We start from the raw sequence: 17,281 nt of genomic DNA, 5'->3' as shown, positions 1-17,281 counted from the left end.
TTTGGTTTTTTTAACCTAAGTCATACCAATTAAAAGGCATCCAAAATTACGTTTTTCAATCTTAGAGATTTGAAAATGCATTTATTTTTGTCATGCTTTTCCAGGTACTCGGATCTCCTTTGTGGAAAATTTTGTGTGTGCCCTGTTCATGGCATTCAGCATAGTGCTTAAGCCAAATTTATTGTCTTTGCTTGAAACTGACAGTTTTTCATCCATGGTTCCTATCCCATTTAAGGAGAAATTGATGCATGCATTCTTCTGATTCTGTTTTGATATTTCTTACAGAAAGTGTTGAAATGCTTCAGAGTGATAAAGGATTATATACACAAAGAGTAGCTCTTCTTTGTTTTCCATATATATTATTCATTAAACTACTGTCAAAATGAAGATACTCCTTAGAGTCTCTATTCTGAATGTAACATTCAGACATAATTATTTTGTAGCTCCTGATTCAAAACAAGTGATTTATCTTATTTAGAGTGGAAGTTTGGCAAGGTATTACAACCATCCTCTTCAGTATATCTTTTTCATCTAAATAAGCATATAATGTCACAGCCATTTTTATGTATGCACTTTGTATGGAAATGGTATATTCTTAACTGTGTATCTTTGATATGACTACGTTCCTTAAATTCTGGAACTAGAAGGTCAGGACTTTCTGTTCCAGCCAAATGTTTTGAGATCACATCCTAAACCTTGGAAACAAAGGCTTTGCTAAAGTTCTGATTTTCTTACCTAGTTAGTAAGTCATTGTTTGGAAGCTTTCTGTAAGGAAATAATCCCTTTGAGGTGAATTTTGAGTATAAGATGCCATTTATTGTATCTGTGGAATGTCATTATTTGAGTTCCCTTAATTTTTGGTTACAGGCATTTAGACCATCACAGACTATGGGATCCCAATGAATTTGCTGTTTCCTGCTTCAAAATCATCATGTATTCTATACAGGTAGGATTTTCTCGAGGGTTTTTTTTCCTCGCATAAAATGTTTCAAGCACATGAGAGGGGTCTAAGTGCTTACCTCGCCATGGTAGTAATAGACAGATGAAGTCAAAGAATCCAAACTCCTTAGCCTTATCCTTTAAGCTTTTCAAATAATAACCTAATTGTGGTTTGTGTTATCTGATTTACTTGTAATTACTATACATTTGTATGAGGGAAAAAAGATACTAAGGTATTCTCAGTGGAAGGTAGTGGCAGAGTTCCTCCAGCAAGCTCCAGAACAAGGAGCAGGATAGCCCTACTGATCTGACATTGTGCTACTTAAATAGATCTCTCTTAAGTTCGTAATTTCTCGATGCCAATACAGCTGTACTGCTTTTACAACCCAAGAAACCAACTTCATGTGGAACTGTGTTGTGCTAATTGGTTTTTACTAGTGGGCAACCTCTGTTGTAAACATGGTCAAAGTCTGGTTCTTGGATTGCGTCAAGAGCAGACGCCCAAAAGATAAAGTCTTAAAATTCCAGGTTTGTGGAAGAAAGGTGAGTTTTCTCAGCATTTATATCAATGGCGCTTTTTTGTAAGACCAACTAAATTCCTTGAACTGCAGTTAGCTGAATGAAGTACCACTTCATGCTTCCTCTGTTCTTGTAAATGTTCCTGGATATTTTAATACTGTGAGCTTTTGTATATGGGGCTGGATGGACCCGGGTGGCTTCATCTGTCATGGTGTTTTTTTAAAAATTTGTATCTAATAATGAATTGATTGAAATTTACATTAATTTATAAGTAAGAATATTGCAGAATAGGAACATGGTAATGACTGACACTTCATGGTGTAAGAGTTTATTCTTCTTAAAGTCACAGATTAAGCTTTTCTTCCTGTTTTTTTTTGTTCTTTTTTTTTTTTTAATAGGCACAATATTCCCATCATGTAATACAAGAAATTCTTGGGCACCTTGATGTTCGCAAAAGGGACTCGCCACGAGTTCGTGCTGGCATTATTCAGGTTCTTTTGGAAGCAGTTGCAATAGCAGCTAAAGGATCAATAGGTAAGTCATCTTAAATAAAAGGCATCAAGTCAAAGAATAGATCTGAAGAGTGGTGCTCAGTTTTGCCTTGTTTTCAGACTGAATTAAAGCATATATTTTGAGAAGGTTTGATTTATTAGTTTTTTCTCATCTGTGCTGATAAAACACTTGAAATCTTACTTGGTTTACAATTATTCAAATTTACTTACTTGGCCATTTTGACTGTTTTATAGTTCTTTACATTGAAAAAAATTAGTAGATGTGTTTTTACAGCCTTGTAGAAGGCAGGAATTCCTGTTTGGTAGGAAGTCACAAAGCCTTAGAACCTTGTGTGACTCTACAAACAAGAGCACTGTTGCTTTGTGGTGCAGCTACTGTGAGATGAGTGGTAATATGGGAGTCGAGTAGAATGATCTTTGAGAAATTTTAGTAACAGTGAAGCAGCTGAAATAAGGTGAATTATGTCATGTAGGGTAGCATAGTTCCTTGAAGTACAAGTAGTTATGAAGATGTGTACACAGATGTGCTCTGCTGTTTTCTTTTGGTCTACGGCTGAAACTAATTGCATTGCTTCATTAGTTTGAATCTGAACCTGTCCTTTCTCTTTATACAAAACCCACTTGCATACACAGACTTGTGAAGTCTTTTACTATGTTATTAAAAGAGCTCATTCATTGTTATAAATATATATATATAACTAGATTTTAGTAGCAGGTTTTGAAATAACTGAAATTCAGGTGCAAGTACCTGCAGTTTAACCCATTGTTGATGCTTAATTTCAGCGACCACTCATATTTTCTATGCAAAACTTGCATGGCGGGTTGACTCTGGCCAACAGCTTTTGCTCATTCCCCTCTTCCACAGGACAGGGAGAAGGTAGAAGGAAGGTGAGAAGTCTCATGGATCAAGATAAAGACAATTTAATGTGTGGAGCAAAACCTGCATGCACAAGGAAAGCAAAGGAATTTATTCAGAACTTCCTGTTGACAGGCAGATGTTTAGCTGCTTCCTGGAAAGCAGGGCCTCAGCATGCATAAAGGTTATTTGGGAAGGCAAATGTCCTCCACTTCTTCCTCCTTTCCTTGAGTTTTTATTGCTGAGCATTATGTTATATCTTATAGAATAGTCCTTTGGTCAGTTTGGGTCAGCTGGCCCAGTCGGTGTCTCCTCCCAGTTTCTTGCACACCCCAGCCTAATCTGTAGGGACAGAGTGGGAAAAAGAAAAAGCCTTGACACTTGCTAGCACTGTTCAGCAACAGCCAAAACACTGGTGTGTTGTCAACACTGTTCTAGTCACAGATCCAAAGCACAGCACCACCCAGGCTGCTGGGAAGAAAGTTAACTCCATCCCAGCCAGACCCAGTACAACTCGATAGTAATGGATTACGCTTAACTGATTGCATTTCCTGATTCCAAATTAATTTCTAAAATATCAAGGTATAGGCACACTTCAAAAGTTTATCCCTTGAACAGTGAATTTCACTTGTTCTTTTCAGCTTAATCTGATTTATTCTGAAAAGGGATTGAAAATGTTAGTTTTCCTTTTCTTATGGCATCTTTCCCTTTGAGATGTGCAGTCCTTGTTGTGTGTTGTTTCCAGGCCCAACAGTTCTGGAGGTTTTTAACACCTTGTTGAAGCACTTGCGCATCAGTGTTGACTTTGAGCTGGGTGACAGGCGTAGTTCAGCAGGGAGTGCCACTTTCAGCACAAGCTCCAAGGAGAGTGATGAGAGGATTGTTCAGAATGCTATTATTCAAACAATTGGTGAGTAATGATAGTAATATAGGCTCATTTAAAATTCCTCCCCTTCTCCTTCTTCCTTAATCAGATAGTATTAAAACAGCTTGAAGCAAAAAGGAATTGTGGCAAATGTGGTATCTCTGCTTGTGCTTGCCTCTAAATAAATCTCAGGCTCACTTTACTTGACTTTGAAAGACTGTTCTTTTAATTGTTAACTGAGAAGATAGTCAAATAGCTTAATTAAATTGAAATGCTGGTGAACTTACAATAAATTTGTTGTTTATATTATTATATGGCCCTTGAAATACAGACATCATTCTGTACCTTCTAGTACAGAACTACTGTTAGTCCTTTTATGAAAATCATATTGCCATCATATGCAGTAGTATGTTTCAGTAGGTACTACTTGGAAATTTGTAGAAACCAATGTTAAACACAGTAGCAACAATGACACCTGATGGCCAGTTGTGCTACCACAACTTCAGTACTTTTCAGTATGATGCTGAAAATGAGCAACAACTTGTGTAAATTATTTCATTGAAATACCCTATCCCCTTTTTTCAAATTTTCTCTTTATGGTAGTGACAAATGCAGTGCATTTATGAAGTGTATCCTCTACTTAAAGAACAAGGGGGAATGTAACTTACATTAGTGAACAACATTTATCTGTACCATTGCTTATGGCTTAAAGCTTTCTAAAGAAGTAGCAAATATGTAGTAGATTATTTCTCACCATGACAATAAAACTCCCAAGTTAAGATGTTAAACAACTATCCCCCCCCCAAAAAAAATAAAAAATCACCCAAACCCCAGAACCCAACCTTTGAAAGTAAAGCTTCTATCAAAGTTACATTTTTGTACTATTGCATAGCAATAGAATGGAATATCTCAAGTTGGAAGGGACTCATAATGATCAAGTCCCAGCTCCCTACTCCTCACAGCACTACCTAAAACTAAACCATATGACTAAAAGCATCACTCAGACACTCTTTGAACTCTTGAAAGGCTTGGTGCTTGACCACTTCCCTGGGGAGACTGTTCCAGAGACTGACCAACCTCTCAGCGAAGAACCTTTTCCTAATGTCCAATCTGAACTTCCTGTGATGCAGCTTCATTCTATTTCCTCATGTCCTGTTGCTGGTCACCAAAAAGAGGAGATCAGTATCTCCCCCTCCACTGCCCCCTTTGAGGAAGTTGTAGACTGCCATGAGGTCACCCCTCAGCCTTCTGTTCTCCAGGCTGGACAAACCAAGTGACCTCAGGTGCTCCTCAGAAGTCTTGTACTAGAGGCCTTTAACCGTCTTCGTTGCCCTCCTGTAGATATGCTCTAATAGTTTGTCCCTCTTATATTGAGGCATCTAAAACTGCACACCATAGTTGAGGGGGGGGCTGCACCAGTGCAGTGTAGAGTGGGACAGTCACCTCCCTTGACCAGCTCACTGTGCTGTGCTTCATGCACCCCAGGATACAGTTTACCCTTTTGGCTGCCAGGGCTCACTGTTGACTCGTATTCAACTTGCCATCAACTCAAACCCCCAGATCTCTTCCCACAGGGCTGATTTCGAGGCCCTTGTCCCCCGGTTTGTATACAGAACCAGGATTACCGCATCCTAGATGAGAATCCAGCACTTGCTCTTACTAAATTTCATACGGTTGCCCAGCTCTGTAGTCAATGCAGATCTCTCTGTAAGGCTCTCTACCCTCAAGGGGAGTCCAGCTCCTCCTAGTTCAATGTATTGTCACGAAATGTACTTAATGTACGTTAGATCCTGTGTCCAGGTCATTTATAAAAACATGAAGAGCACTGGCCCTAACACTGAGCCCTGGGAAACACCACTGTGTGACCCGGCGCCAGCCTGATGTAACCAATTTACCAAAAGTTTTTGAGACTGACTCCTCTGCCAGTTGCTCACTCAGTGTATTATGGACTTGTTTAGCTGTGTGCTGGACACTTTGTCCAGAAGGATACCGTGAGAGATAGTATCAAAAGCTTTGCTAAAATCTAAAACCACCACATCTACTGGCTTCTCTTGGTCAACTAGATGGGTGATCTTGTCAAAAAAGGAAATTGAGTTGGCTAAGTAGGACCTTCTACTTGTGAACCTTCACTGGCTATGACCAATGACTATGTTGTCTGACGTTTTTTTCGTTAACTCCCGAAAACAGCCTCTCTGTAATCAGGCACTGAAGTGAGACCGACAGACCTGTAATGACCAGGGTCTTCCTTCTTACCCATCTTGAAAACTGGGACATTTGCCGGCTTTCAGTCCAGAGAGGTCCCTGGACTCCCAAGACCTTTGAAAAATAATGGAGAGAGGTTCTGCAATGACATTGGAACCTGAGCTAAATCCCATCGGCCCCTGAGACTTAGGTTCATCCAGCTGGAGCAGCAAGTCTTAAACAAGTTCAGGGTCGCTGGGGGTTTATCACCCACCCCACCCCCCCCCAGTCATGGTCTTCCAACACAGGGCTCCAGGGGTCCCATCATCATCAGTGTTAGACAGAGGTGGAAAAGACATTAAACTTCTCTGGTTTGCCTATGACCTTACTTGTGAGGTGACCAACCTCATCAAGCAACAGACCAATGTTATCTCTGATCCTCCTTTTGCTGTTAACATATTTTAAAAAGCTGATTTTGTTGTCCTTAACAGTGCTGGCCAGCTTAAACCTTAATGAGCTTGGCCACACACAAATTTTCTCCTTACTGTGTCAAGCAGCTTCTCTGTGGTCTGTGTCTCCTGTCCTTGCTTCCAATATCCATACACTTTCCTTTTCCACCTAATTATAGAAGAAGATCCCTGCCTCAGCCAATCTGGTTTTCTGCCCTGCTTGCTTGACTTCCAACACTTTGGAATGGCTTGCTTCTGCACTCTTAAGAGATGGCTCTTAAAAAGTGACCAGTATTCATGGACCCTAATACCTTCAAAAGCAGATACCCAGGGGACCTTACTAACTAGCTCCTTCAGCAGCCCAAAGGCTGCTGACCCCATATTCAGGGTTGAAGTTTTGTCGGCAGTTTTTCTGCTATTGCCAATGATTTGAAACTCAGCTACTTCGTGGTGACTATGGCGGAGACAGCCACCAATCACCTCTGTTTACAAACAACAGATCTAAAGAGGGTACCTTTCCCAGCCAGCTTCCTTAGTATCTGCACCAACTTATCTTCAACGTGCTTCAGAAATTTTCTGTTTTGTGTCCGCTGTACAGTATTGTCTGAGAAGTTAAAATCACCCATAAAGACAAGGGCAGTTGATCTACAGAAATCCCCCAATTCCTTGTAGAACAATTTATTGTTCCTGTCATCCTGGCTTGGTGATCGATACCAGTCTTCCGCAGCAACATCTACTTTATTTGCTTTCACCTTCACCCTTACCCAGAGGCTCCCAACCGTGTCATCACCATCTGTGAGCACTATAGAATCCAGCCTCTCTCTTGTATACAGTGGCAGCCCCCCTCCTCACTTGCCCTGCCTATACCTCCTGAAGAGCCTATAACGGTCCATCGCAGCACACCAGGCATAGGACATCCCACCAAATTTTGTTTATGCCAACGATGATGTACCTCTGGGACTAGGCCAAAGCTTCTAGCTCCTCTTGTTTATTCTTCATGCTGTGCGCATTAGTACTTCCTGCTGCACCAGGCAGGAACTTGTCACCATGGCCCCCAGTTCCTTAAGTCACCGTGTTCTGCCGGGTGGAGAGAGGGTAGGGAATCCTCCATAATGCATCCTGTGGGCTGACTGGCCTGTCCCAGGGAAGGTAGGGTGCCGTTCCAGTAGCCTCTCTCTCTCTCTCTCTCTTGCACTCTTCCAACACTCCTCAGCCTACTTGCCTCCTCTGGAGCTCTGTCACTAATCGGAGCAGTTCCCCTCCACGGGCACATCTCCCACAGGAGCACAGCCCGGCACCTGGGTGGCTGCGCGTTCCCACCGCAGCTCTGTCTGGGTGGCTGCATCCGTCATGGTGGGTGCAGAGCTTAGAGGCTGCGGCTTTCTGCCGGGTGGATAACATTGCTCCCTGGTTGAGCTGGCAGAGCTACAGCACCCTCCTTGCATGCCAGCTGCCATGCTGCTCCTGGTCACTAGTGCTCCCCAGGGGCTTCTTTTATAGATAAAGGTGCTTGCCTGCTGTTGCTCCTGGCCCTGCCCAGATCTCCTCAGCTGCTGTGGCACCAAATGTAGGCTTCTGGTGAGTCTCTCCACTCCCCTAAGGTTCCCCCACTTTTGGAAAGCCCTGTGCACTGTGCTGGAGTGTTCTGCTGCAACTGTGCTGGCACTAGAGCTGCTCAGCATGGTAGTCTCTTAAGTAAATATGTCTGAGATTCCTGTTTGCAGACCTGTAATATTTAATGATGACTTCAGAACAGACAAAAGTAACAACACTGTTTTTCTATTAGAAGAACTTCCAATGCCTCACTAGTTACAAGTTAACAGATGTCACATACTTAATTTTAAATTATATATTTAAAGGAAGATAAAATTAGAAAGTTTCAGGATTCAAAGAAGAAAGTGAGTGTCATGAAAAGACACTGTCAAGCCATTCAGCAGAAATGAACATACAATCATAGAGTTGTTTTGGTTGGAAAAGACCTTCAATGTCATAGTCTAGCACTGCCAAGGCTACCACTAAACCATGTCCCTAACTGCCACAGCTACATGTCTTTTAAATACCCCCAGTGATGGTGACTCAACCACTTCCCTGGACAGCCTGTTCCAATGCTTGAAATGTGAGTATTACACCCTAAAACAAATCATGGGTTTATACTTCATCTATTTTGACCTTGTTAATACATTCCTTGTATTCATAAGGCTTTTCTTAGGAAGGGAAGGGCCCTATATCTCTTTCCTTCTGTAATTTCCTTCAACTTTTATTTAGGATTTTTTGGAAGCAATCTCCCAGATTACCAGAGATCAGAGATTATGATGTTCATTATGGGGAAAGTACCTGTTTTGGGGACAACTACACAATCACTGGATACCAGTCACCTTGGGTTTGTATATCCTGCGTTTTTTAATTTCTAATTAAAAATTTAGATTTTAGAATGCTGATAAGAAGTGAAAAGCATTAGGAAAAGTGAAATTCAAATTCTCACTCATTAAGGTCTGTATTAAATACTGTGCAGAATAGAGATTTGCACAGTGTCAACAAATGAAAGCAGTTGCCAAACACATTACCGGTAGAAAATAGCAATTGGAATGCAGTTTATTTTTTTGCACTACAACATTTTTTCTCTCCACATCTGTACAAACATTTCTAAAATTATCCACTTAATGGTGGTTAATTCCATAACTACTTATATGTGTATTTTGTGAGTGAGGGAAATTGAACTGTGACTACATTTCTTCAAGTAGGTGCATAATTTACTAATGTTTTTTGCGTTTTCTTAATTCTATACAAGATGACTTCAGATTAAGAAATCAACCACAGAAATTCCAGTGAATTTGTTTTGGTTTAGATTTTCCCTGTTTGTGTAGAAATAGGAAAACGATATAGGTGGGCAGATTTCTGTAATAAACCCATAATGAAAAAGCAGCCATGCACCAAAGTAATGTTTTTCCCTGTAACATGAATAATTATGATTAATGACTCATTTTTCTCAGTATGGGGAAAGTCAGTGGGAAGGTTGCAGCTATTCTTTGCAGGTATGCATGGATACTTTGTGCCGCATATGTCCGATCACCTGCTGTCTTCAGTAGGAAGTCATTGTCATTCTCCTGGCTGCTTGGTAGCTTTTCATAGAGTATTGGGTCCCTGCAGTACAGGACACTGTTCCATGGAAGACAGGAATCTGTCTGTGCCAGGCAGTTGTCACGTGTTAAAGTGGTATTTGAAAATACTAATCCCTTTGGATTTGGATTTATTTGGATTACCAGCTGGTGTAGGGGTTTTTGTTTGTTTTTTTAACTATACAGTTTTCCTTCGTGGGATTTTATGTAACTATGGGACTGAGTAGTATGTTAGTATGATGCGTGTATGTCATTCCAAATAAAGCAGGCTTTCTGACTGCTGATACAGTCTTGTGTTACCTGCCTGAAAATTTGGTCTCCGTTACACAAAAGACATGAATGATACTGCCAACGGAATATAGCCAGGATTATAGCCTGCGAAGGTGGAAATTTCCACTGTTATGCAAGGGATAACTTTTGTGAAGAGGCTTGCTCTTTCCTTATACTGTTTGGTAGACAAAAGGGTTTGTACCTTTTTAACTTTCTTGAAAGAGTCTCTTTGGGCCAATTTATTCCAAGTGCACTTTTATCTTGTAAGATCTTGCAAGAACAGTGCATATGTGACTATATACCAATAGGTATTTAACCTCTTTTTGTACTAGCAGATGGAAATGAGAACAGATGAAGAAAGGTTAAGTGGTGTTCTGTGTTCCTTCCTGTGATCTGAAAACTGAGGGTTCTTTCAGTTTTTCCTACTGATTTTGCAGATAACTTTTTCCTAGTCTCAAAGTTTTGGGGTCTGATTTAAACAAGAAGTGTTCTGGTTTCTTAAAAAGACTCAAATTTAATTCAGAAGAAATGCTGAGCGCTGATGCTTGTGAAAATTAAGTCAAGCATGTAGCAGTTGAAGAGTTCAAGATACAAAGAGGTTTTGGAATGAAACACGAAGATTTAGATCAACTTCCCATATATCACTTACTGTATTTTTTAATTGTATGTGCCTTTGATTTTTAAGCCTTCCTTTAAATGTCTTGTTCAAAAACATTTAGTTATTGCACCTCGTTTAGAGAGATTTGCCCCTTATTTGTGGTCGGCTAGCATCCCTTCCAAGACTGCTGTATTCCCTTGTCAAAAATGGAGGTGTTAGAACGACGTTTGAAGTAGAATAATATTTTGAAAATATGCAAAGAAACTAATTTTCAACTTTTTTCCAATTGTAGGGATTTGGGAACTAGGAGGATTCAAATCATGTTGCTGAGATCTCTACTTATGGTAAGCCTTCTGTGTTCAGTATACTATGTTATAAATGCTTCACTTTATATATTTATACATATAAGTACAGTATTACAACTCTGCATTATGAAATTAAACATACCTTCATATTACTTAGATCCGCAGTTCTACTGCATAAAATTGTGACAGCGTTTTCCCAACTTAACATTACAAGAAGTTCAAGAAATATTTGTTCATCTCTTAGAGCACTTTACCATTTATAAATGGATCTGCAGATCCAAAAGAACATCATCAAGAGGTTGAGTTGACTAGTTCTGCCAGCAATGCTGGCAACATTGAAGTGAAATCACTTTTGTCTCTTGACACCAGAAAACCTGTAATTAGTCAAAATGGGTAATATTTTAAAACTGTAGGAATGGATGCCTACTTCAAAGCCCTTAAAGCTTCAGGCACCATTGTTCTTTCCTTCCTAGTATTTCTCAAGTTTATTGTAAGGTATGGTTAAATATTCTATCACCAGTACATTTTTCAACTGTGAGCCTTCAAGGAGTTTTTCTGGAAATACATCCTGATGGTACAAATCAGAAGTTGGTAGTAAAGGAGGCCCTTGCCTGTAGAATTCTGGCCTGTTTTGTTGCAGAAACCAAAAATTAGTGACTGAAGTAGGGGAAATAGCATGAAGAATGATTTCATGACTAAAGCAGAAGAGTGCCTTCCTGGAAAATGAATTTCTGTCCCTGCTCTGACATGAAATTGTTGTGTGGTGTTAGGCAAATCAGTTAAAACTGTTCTTTCTTTGTCAGAATATAGAATTCTAGATTCTGGCTTGCAGAAGACCTGAGTATTGACAGTTGCAATTTAAGGAGAGAAAACACATTAGAAGGGACCTCAGGGGGTCATTTTGCACATTGCCTTCATTAAAGGTAGACTCAGCTATGCATAAACTTTTCCTGACAATATTCATCTCACCAATCTTAAAAATTTCCATTGAAGTTGGTAGGAATTGTTCTAATTATTCAGGGTGCTGCACAGTCTTAAATATGCTTTAAGGGATTCAAATTATGCATGTGGAATGAATTTAACATTTTTGATAGTGATTTTTGCTTTTGATCCTCTCAGAATATGGAAGTAAAAATCCCATTACGGCACAAAGATGTGAAAGTGAATGTTTTGATGCTTAATGAATTACTCGGACATTGATAAATATCATGGAAAAAATGTGGGAAGGGTTTGTGTTCAGAGCAAAGCTTTTGTTGTGGCATATAAGGCTTAGTCTACACACATAATAAAGAACTAGAAACTACTAAACCCTGCCTGTTCTGTGTACGGAATGGAGCATTGCACATCACGTATTCTTTACAAAAGCATAATACTTCACAATATAATTAGCCTGTTGTCATGCATACACACAGGCAGACAATGTGGTATATGCAATTAAAATCTGGCACTTCATTAAAAGCATGCACTTCTATTTGCAATCTTACTGTTTGTAATATTAGTAATTTTCCATTTTCAAAATGATTGATTAAATACCTTCATGTATCCTCTGCCAGCTAGCTTCCTTTCAGCCTGTTGAGTTATGCTATAGGAATAGCACTTGCTCACACAGTGTGGTTTAACCCCAGCAGGCAGTAAGGCACCATCCAGTCACTTGCTCACTCTTCCACAGTGGGATGGAGAAGAGAATTGAAAGGGTACAACTGAGAAAAGTGGGTTGAGATTAAAACAGATTAATAAGTGAAAAAGGGAAACAAGGTGGGGGGGGGGGGGGAGAAAAAGAAAAATTAGTGGTAAATAAAACAAAATCAAACACAACGCCCACCCACACAACATAAAAAATGCTGCCCACAACCCATTTGGTCACCACCAGCCAACTGATACCCGGCCAGTCCCTGGGCAACAGCAGCCCTTGCTGAGCATGATGTCATGTGATCTGGGATATCCTTTGGGTCTGTTGGGGTCAGCTGTCCTGGCTGTGTCCCCTCCCAACTTCTTGCTCACCCCCAGACCCTCAGCCTCCTTGCTTGTGGGGTGGAAGCAGAAAAGCCCTTGGCGCTGTGTAAGCACTGCTTGGCAATAAGGAAAACATCCCTGTGTTGTCAGCACTGTTTCCAGCACAAGTCCGAAACACAGTCACATACCAGCTACTATGAGGAAGAGTAACACTGTCCCAGCAAAAAACAGCACAACACAGTTCACTTGTAAAAGCTGTAATGGTTTGAGATATGTATAATGAAGATATAATTATTATGTAAAGTCTTAGATAAAAATATGATTGCTTTTTTAATAATTAAATTTTGAATAATTTTGCTTTGTCATCCTCAACAGTTTATGCTTGTCAGTTTTTCTGAATTCTGTTTTGGTTTTGAGATTGTAAAATTCTGGTAACCTCCATTTAAGAGACAGTAAATTCTAAACATTTCTGACTGCTGTAAATTTTTAGCAAATTAATGTTTAAATTGTCAGAAGTTAACTTTTCCTTATGTACCTACAGAGCTTGCTTTAAATAAAGGTCATTGAATGAGGCAAGTCAAGGTAGTATTAGGTTAAAAAAAAAAACAAAAAACCAAAAAAAAACAAACACCATGGTAACAGATTTTTAAGAAAATTATGTTTGCTGCTTGCTTTTTTGCAATAAAGTAATATCCATGAATGTTCAAGTTGTACATAAAAGCCCTGATTTATCTTTTTTTCTTCACATGAACATACTTGGTACCGTGTATGAGCAGCTCGGACCCTGAAATAGAAAAATCTCTTGGAATTATTACCATCTTCATTTTATGCCCTGCAACTTTTCATAGGTCATTTTTTGAAAGAATTTCAATTTGTTTTTTCTTTCGGGTGTGTTGGTAGAAGAAGGTTCCTGAGAAGTACCACTTCAAAACAGATGAGGGAGTTCATTTGAACATGAGTATAAAAGTCTTTCCAAATTCATAGTGAGTTTAGGAATTTTCAAAACTAATACAATACTAGAGTATGAATCCACCTTTCAGGTGCCAAAGCAAGCCCTCTAAAAGGTGAGTGACAGCTGCAAGTAATTCTTACAATGCAATAATGACACACACTAATTTTACTTCCAACAATGAACAGGTGACTTCAGGATACAAAGCAACGATGATAACTAATGCACTTCCTCCCCCATTTCTGGACCCATTATTGTCTCCTTCACTCATGGAAGACTCTGAGCTAAGGCAGCTGGTCTTGGAAATATTGCATAATCTCATTGATCGGCATGACAACAGAGCAAAGCTCAGAGGGATACGGTAGTTCTTTCTCTTTGCTTTGGCCTACTTGAAATTCTAATTTAATATCTGAATTGATAAGTACTGTTGGTTTTTAAATTTTTTTCCTCATTTGAAATGTTAATGTACGGTTCTGATAAATGCACAGTGCTCAGCATCATTTATTGATGGCAAGAGCTTTACAGGTAAGCCTCAGTGCATGATACCTTAAATGACCATTGCCAATATCGGCTAGTTTAACCGGAAGACAGAATGTGGTATTTTATGTAGAGAGAAAAAAAAAAGTGATTGTCATAATTCTGTGTATGTTTCTCCTTCTTCAAATGAAATGTGAATGTCATTGTTAAACATTGATATAATTAAAATGGAAATTACTTCAAGATTTGGTTGAATAGTTCATGTATTTCACATCCTCTTCCGCAGCTACTTTTTGCTAAAACAACGTTTTTGTTTCCTTTGTAGAATAATACCAGATGTTTCTGATCTAAAGATAAAACGAGACAAAATTTCAAGGCAAGACGTGAGCTTCATGAAAAAGGTAATAGGATGAAAAAGTGAACTTTCCTATCTGGAAAGAAGATAAAGTAACTGTTAAATTAGTTTGAGTCAGTGGGGTTGTGGGGGAGGCAGCCCTCCTGTTGAGTCACAAGGTTTGGAAGGTATCCCATTGCTTTCTAAACTCCTTCTCAGAGAGTAGTCTAGGTGCGGCTAGATCATCCTAGTCTCAGACTGTCAACTGTTTTAAGTCAAAAGGATTTATATGTGGAGCCACTCATCAGAGTCAATATTTGCCTGTCAGAGCCCAGTTTAAGGCCTTTCACTGAAACAGTTTCACAAAGTTGAAAAAAATTGATGCTTTCCTAAGGTGACAGATATGACAAGTTCAGCATTGCTGCTTATAAAAGCACTTCCTGCAAAAATCGACCTGGAGTTAAGAGTTCAGCACTTCTGTTAACAGTATTGTCCCAGGTGACATCTGATGTAGTCAAAGGCACAAATCTTAGTAAAGAGACATCCCTTCTTGGTGAGGAGAGGTCCAGGCCCGTTGACCCTGACCCGGTAGTTTGAGTTCTTGTCCTTAAAAAAAAAGTCTACAGTGCCAGATTTTATACTCATGGTGAGATGGGACTAAGTCAATTATTGTGTGCTGACTGGCCCTTAAGGAGGTATCAGTTCTGGAAGGTCAGCAGGGTGTGCTGGAGCAGGGAGGATTCTGTACAGACCGACCTGTGGTACAGATTCACAGTTAGAGATGTGTGGGAGCCTTCCTGGACAGCAGGCTGTGAGGCCCCCACCTCAGCCCGGGTGTCCCTCAGTTATTTGTTAGACCACATCCATTACCTGTTTTGTGGGATAGGCATGCTGCTGGAGTCAAGCTCCCAAATCCACTTTGGGCCAAATACAGTTGTTCGTTGTTAGGTCGGGATGGGGGGGGGAGCACAGTGCCACAATAACTGAATCAGTTGATTTGCTTTTCTTCTATAACTCTGTTTGTGCGACAGGTTGCAAAGATCACTGTCGAGCAACTTTAATTCAAATTAGAGTGACTTCACTGTTGAGGTGCCCTAGACTTGAGAGGTGGTTCTGTGGAATGAAATTTTCATTTATATCTTCAGTGAAAATTTTTGCATGTATGAAATTAGAACAGTGTATATCTAAACCATTATTTTGAAAAAAACCTTCCCTATAGTTAGATCCCTATGCAGCATTTTATTTATGCTTGGTAGTAGTTTCTCGTTTGTATAGCTTTTATTTTGTTGTATTTTCAGATTAATTTTTATTTATAAATCTTTTTAAAAAAGCCTTTGTACAGGGACTTGTGTCTTACCTTTTAGGTAAAGAGATTAAAGAAATTTAACTTTGAAGAAAAAATGCATCTCCTTACAAGTTTGTTTTTACAGGACATTATGCCAGTTGACTTTTGAGTATGTTTAGTTCTAAAGAAAAACAGGTGGTTTTTTTTTTAGATGATGATAATGTAGGGTGAAATTCTTTATAGTAAACACCTTATTTTCTTTGTGGGAAATATACTTACAGTTATTTAGTGTGGTCTGTCATTCTTGACTGTGGTTTATGTGTGTAGATAGGTTTGTAAACAAAAAAATACAAATTACTGAAGTCACCTCTAAAGCAGGCTAGAACATATATCACTGTTAGCTGAGAAAATATATTGACTTCTTCCAGCTATCCCATGCTACTTTGTTTCCTGTTAGCTGTGAAATAAAAAAAATTGTCTTCAGAGTGCTAACTTAATTTAATATTCTAATTATAAAACAGAATAATTGCACTTTAAGTTGTCCAGAGGCAAAAATACTACATATGTAATAACATGCAAACTAGAGTTGTGCAACTTTAAAGTAATATTGCAAGATAAATGTTCTTGCTAAATTAGTACAGTTAATACTCCTTGTAGTAAATTTACACCTGTTTTGGTTAATACTAGAATTATGCAAACGTAAAGATTACTTCAACATTGGCAATTCTTGCATTTTGCCATCTTCTGGGAAGATACTGTGTGTTGAGAAGATCCATGTATTAATCTATTTTCATGTGCAAGTTTAATTCTTTATCAGTGAGATGAATAATTTCATTACTTTTATTTTCCAAATATGCCTTTATTTTCCAAATATGCCTTGTCTTTAAATAGCAAACTCTTACAATGCTTATTTCATAATGGCTTCTGTGCTTTGCTAGTAGCTTGGTTTCCCACTTTTGTAAATAAAACATATATTTGAACATCTATATATTTGATTTTAGAAGTAATAAAATAAACAATGCCATCTTTATTATTTCTTACGTGTATATGTCCTGCTTGAAAAGCAGGTGTTAAATACGAGTTTTCTCCTTCTGGAGCTGATCTACTTCTTCCAGAGATAAAGCATCAGTCCTTAGATCTTGAAAATCAACTGGGTCAACTGATACAGACCTGTATCCTCTACAGACTAAGAATGCTGGAGTGGTACTGGGTTGTTGCATGCAAAACCTGCTGCTTATCCTGCCTTTCTGTGGTTTCTTTTGTTTTGGGGTTTTTGTTTGTTTGTTTTGGGTTTTTTTTGTGTTAAGATAATAGTTTCTTTACGAAGATTGGTTAGGCACAGTGTTACAAGGAAGGGAAAGTCACTTTTAATTTGAGGGTCCTTCATTAGATAATCAGCGTTCATCACTACAGTTAGTGGAGGCCTCTATGTACATTAGAGAGCCCTACTCATCTTCTGAAACATCCTCTAGAAGAATTTTTTCTTAGTTTGCTATTCAAGGAGACTTGCTTAGTGAATAAAAGTGATATCTTCACAAGGATAACCCTTGAAAGCTCTTCAGTTACTTGAATGTTCTTGTGGATGTTTCAAGATCTTCTTTTTCCCCCCTCCTTTTCATAAATGGGCAGATTTATTTCTGAATATTTCAATAGGAAATGAATGCCAATGTCTG

At 39.0% G+C, this 17,281-nt stretch overlaps 1 protein-coding gene across 6 annotated transcripts in view; it reads left to right on the top strand.

Annotated features, from left to right (window-relative positions):
- Window positions 1-17,281, top strand: part of EFR3A (EFR3 homolog A) — an 86,237-nt gene that overhangs the window by 50,487 nt on the left and 18,469 nt on the right. For all 6 annotated transcript variants that reach the window (XM_037379300.1, XM_037379302.1, XM_037379301.1 and 3 more), the window contains 7 exons: window positions 868-946; window positions 1,857-1,992; window positions 3,572-3,736; window positions 8,587-8,701; window positions 10,598-10,649; window positions 13,701-13,873; window positions 14,315-14,390. In XM_037379300.1, coding sequence (XP_037235197.1) covers window positions 868-946; window positions 1,857-1,992; window positions 3,572-3,736; window positions 8,587-8,701; window positions 10,598-10,649; window positions 13,701-13,873; window positions 14,315-14,390 — 796 coding nt within the window. The remainder of the gene's footprint in view (window positions 1-867; window positions 947-1,856; window positions 1,993-3,571; window positions 3,737-8,586; window positions 8,702-10,597; window positions 10,650-13,700; window positions 13,874-14,314; window positions 14,391-17,281) is intronic.

The sequence above is a fragment of the Falco rusticolus genome, chromosome 3 (assembly GCF_015220075.1).
Source record: "Falco rusticolus isolate bFalRus1 chromosome 3, bFalRus1.pri, whole genome shotgun sequence".
In the NCBI taxonomy this organism is placed as follows: domain Eukaryota; kingdom Metazoa; phylum Chordata; class Aves; order Falconiformes; family Falconidae; genus Falco; species Falco rusticolus.
Note: the sequence above shows the minus strand (reverse complement) of the source record. Positions and strands in the feature narration are given on the sequence as shown.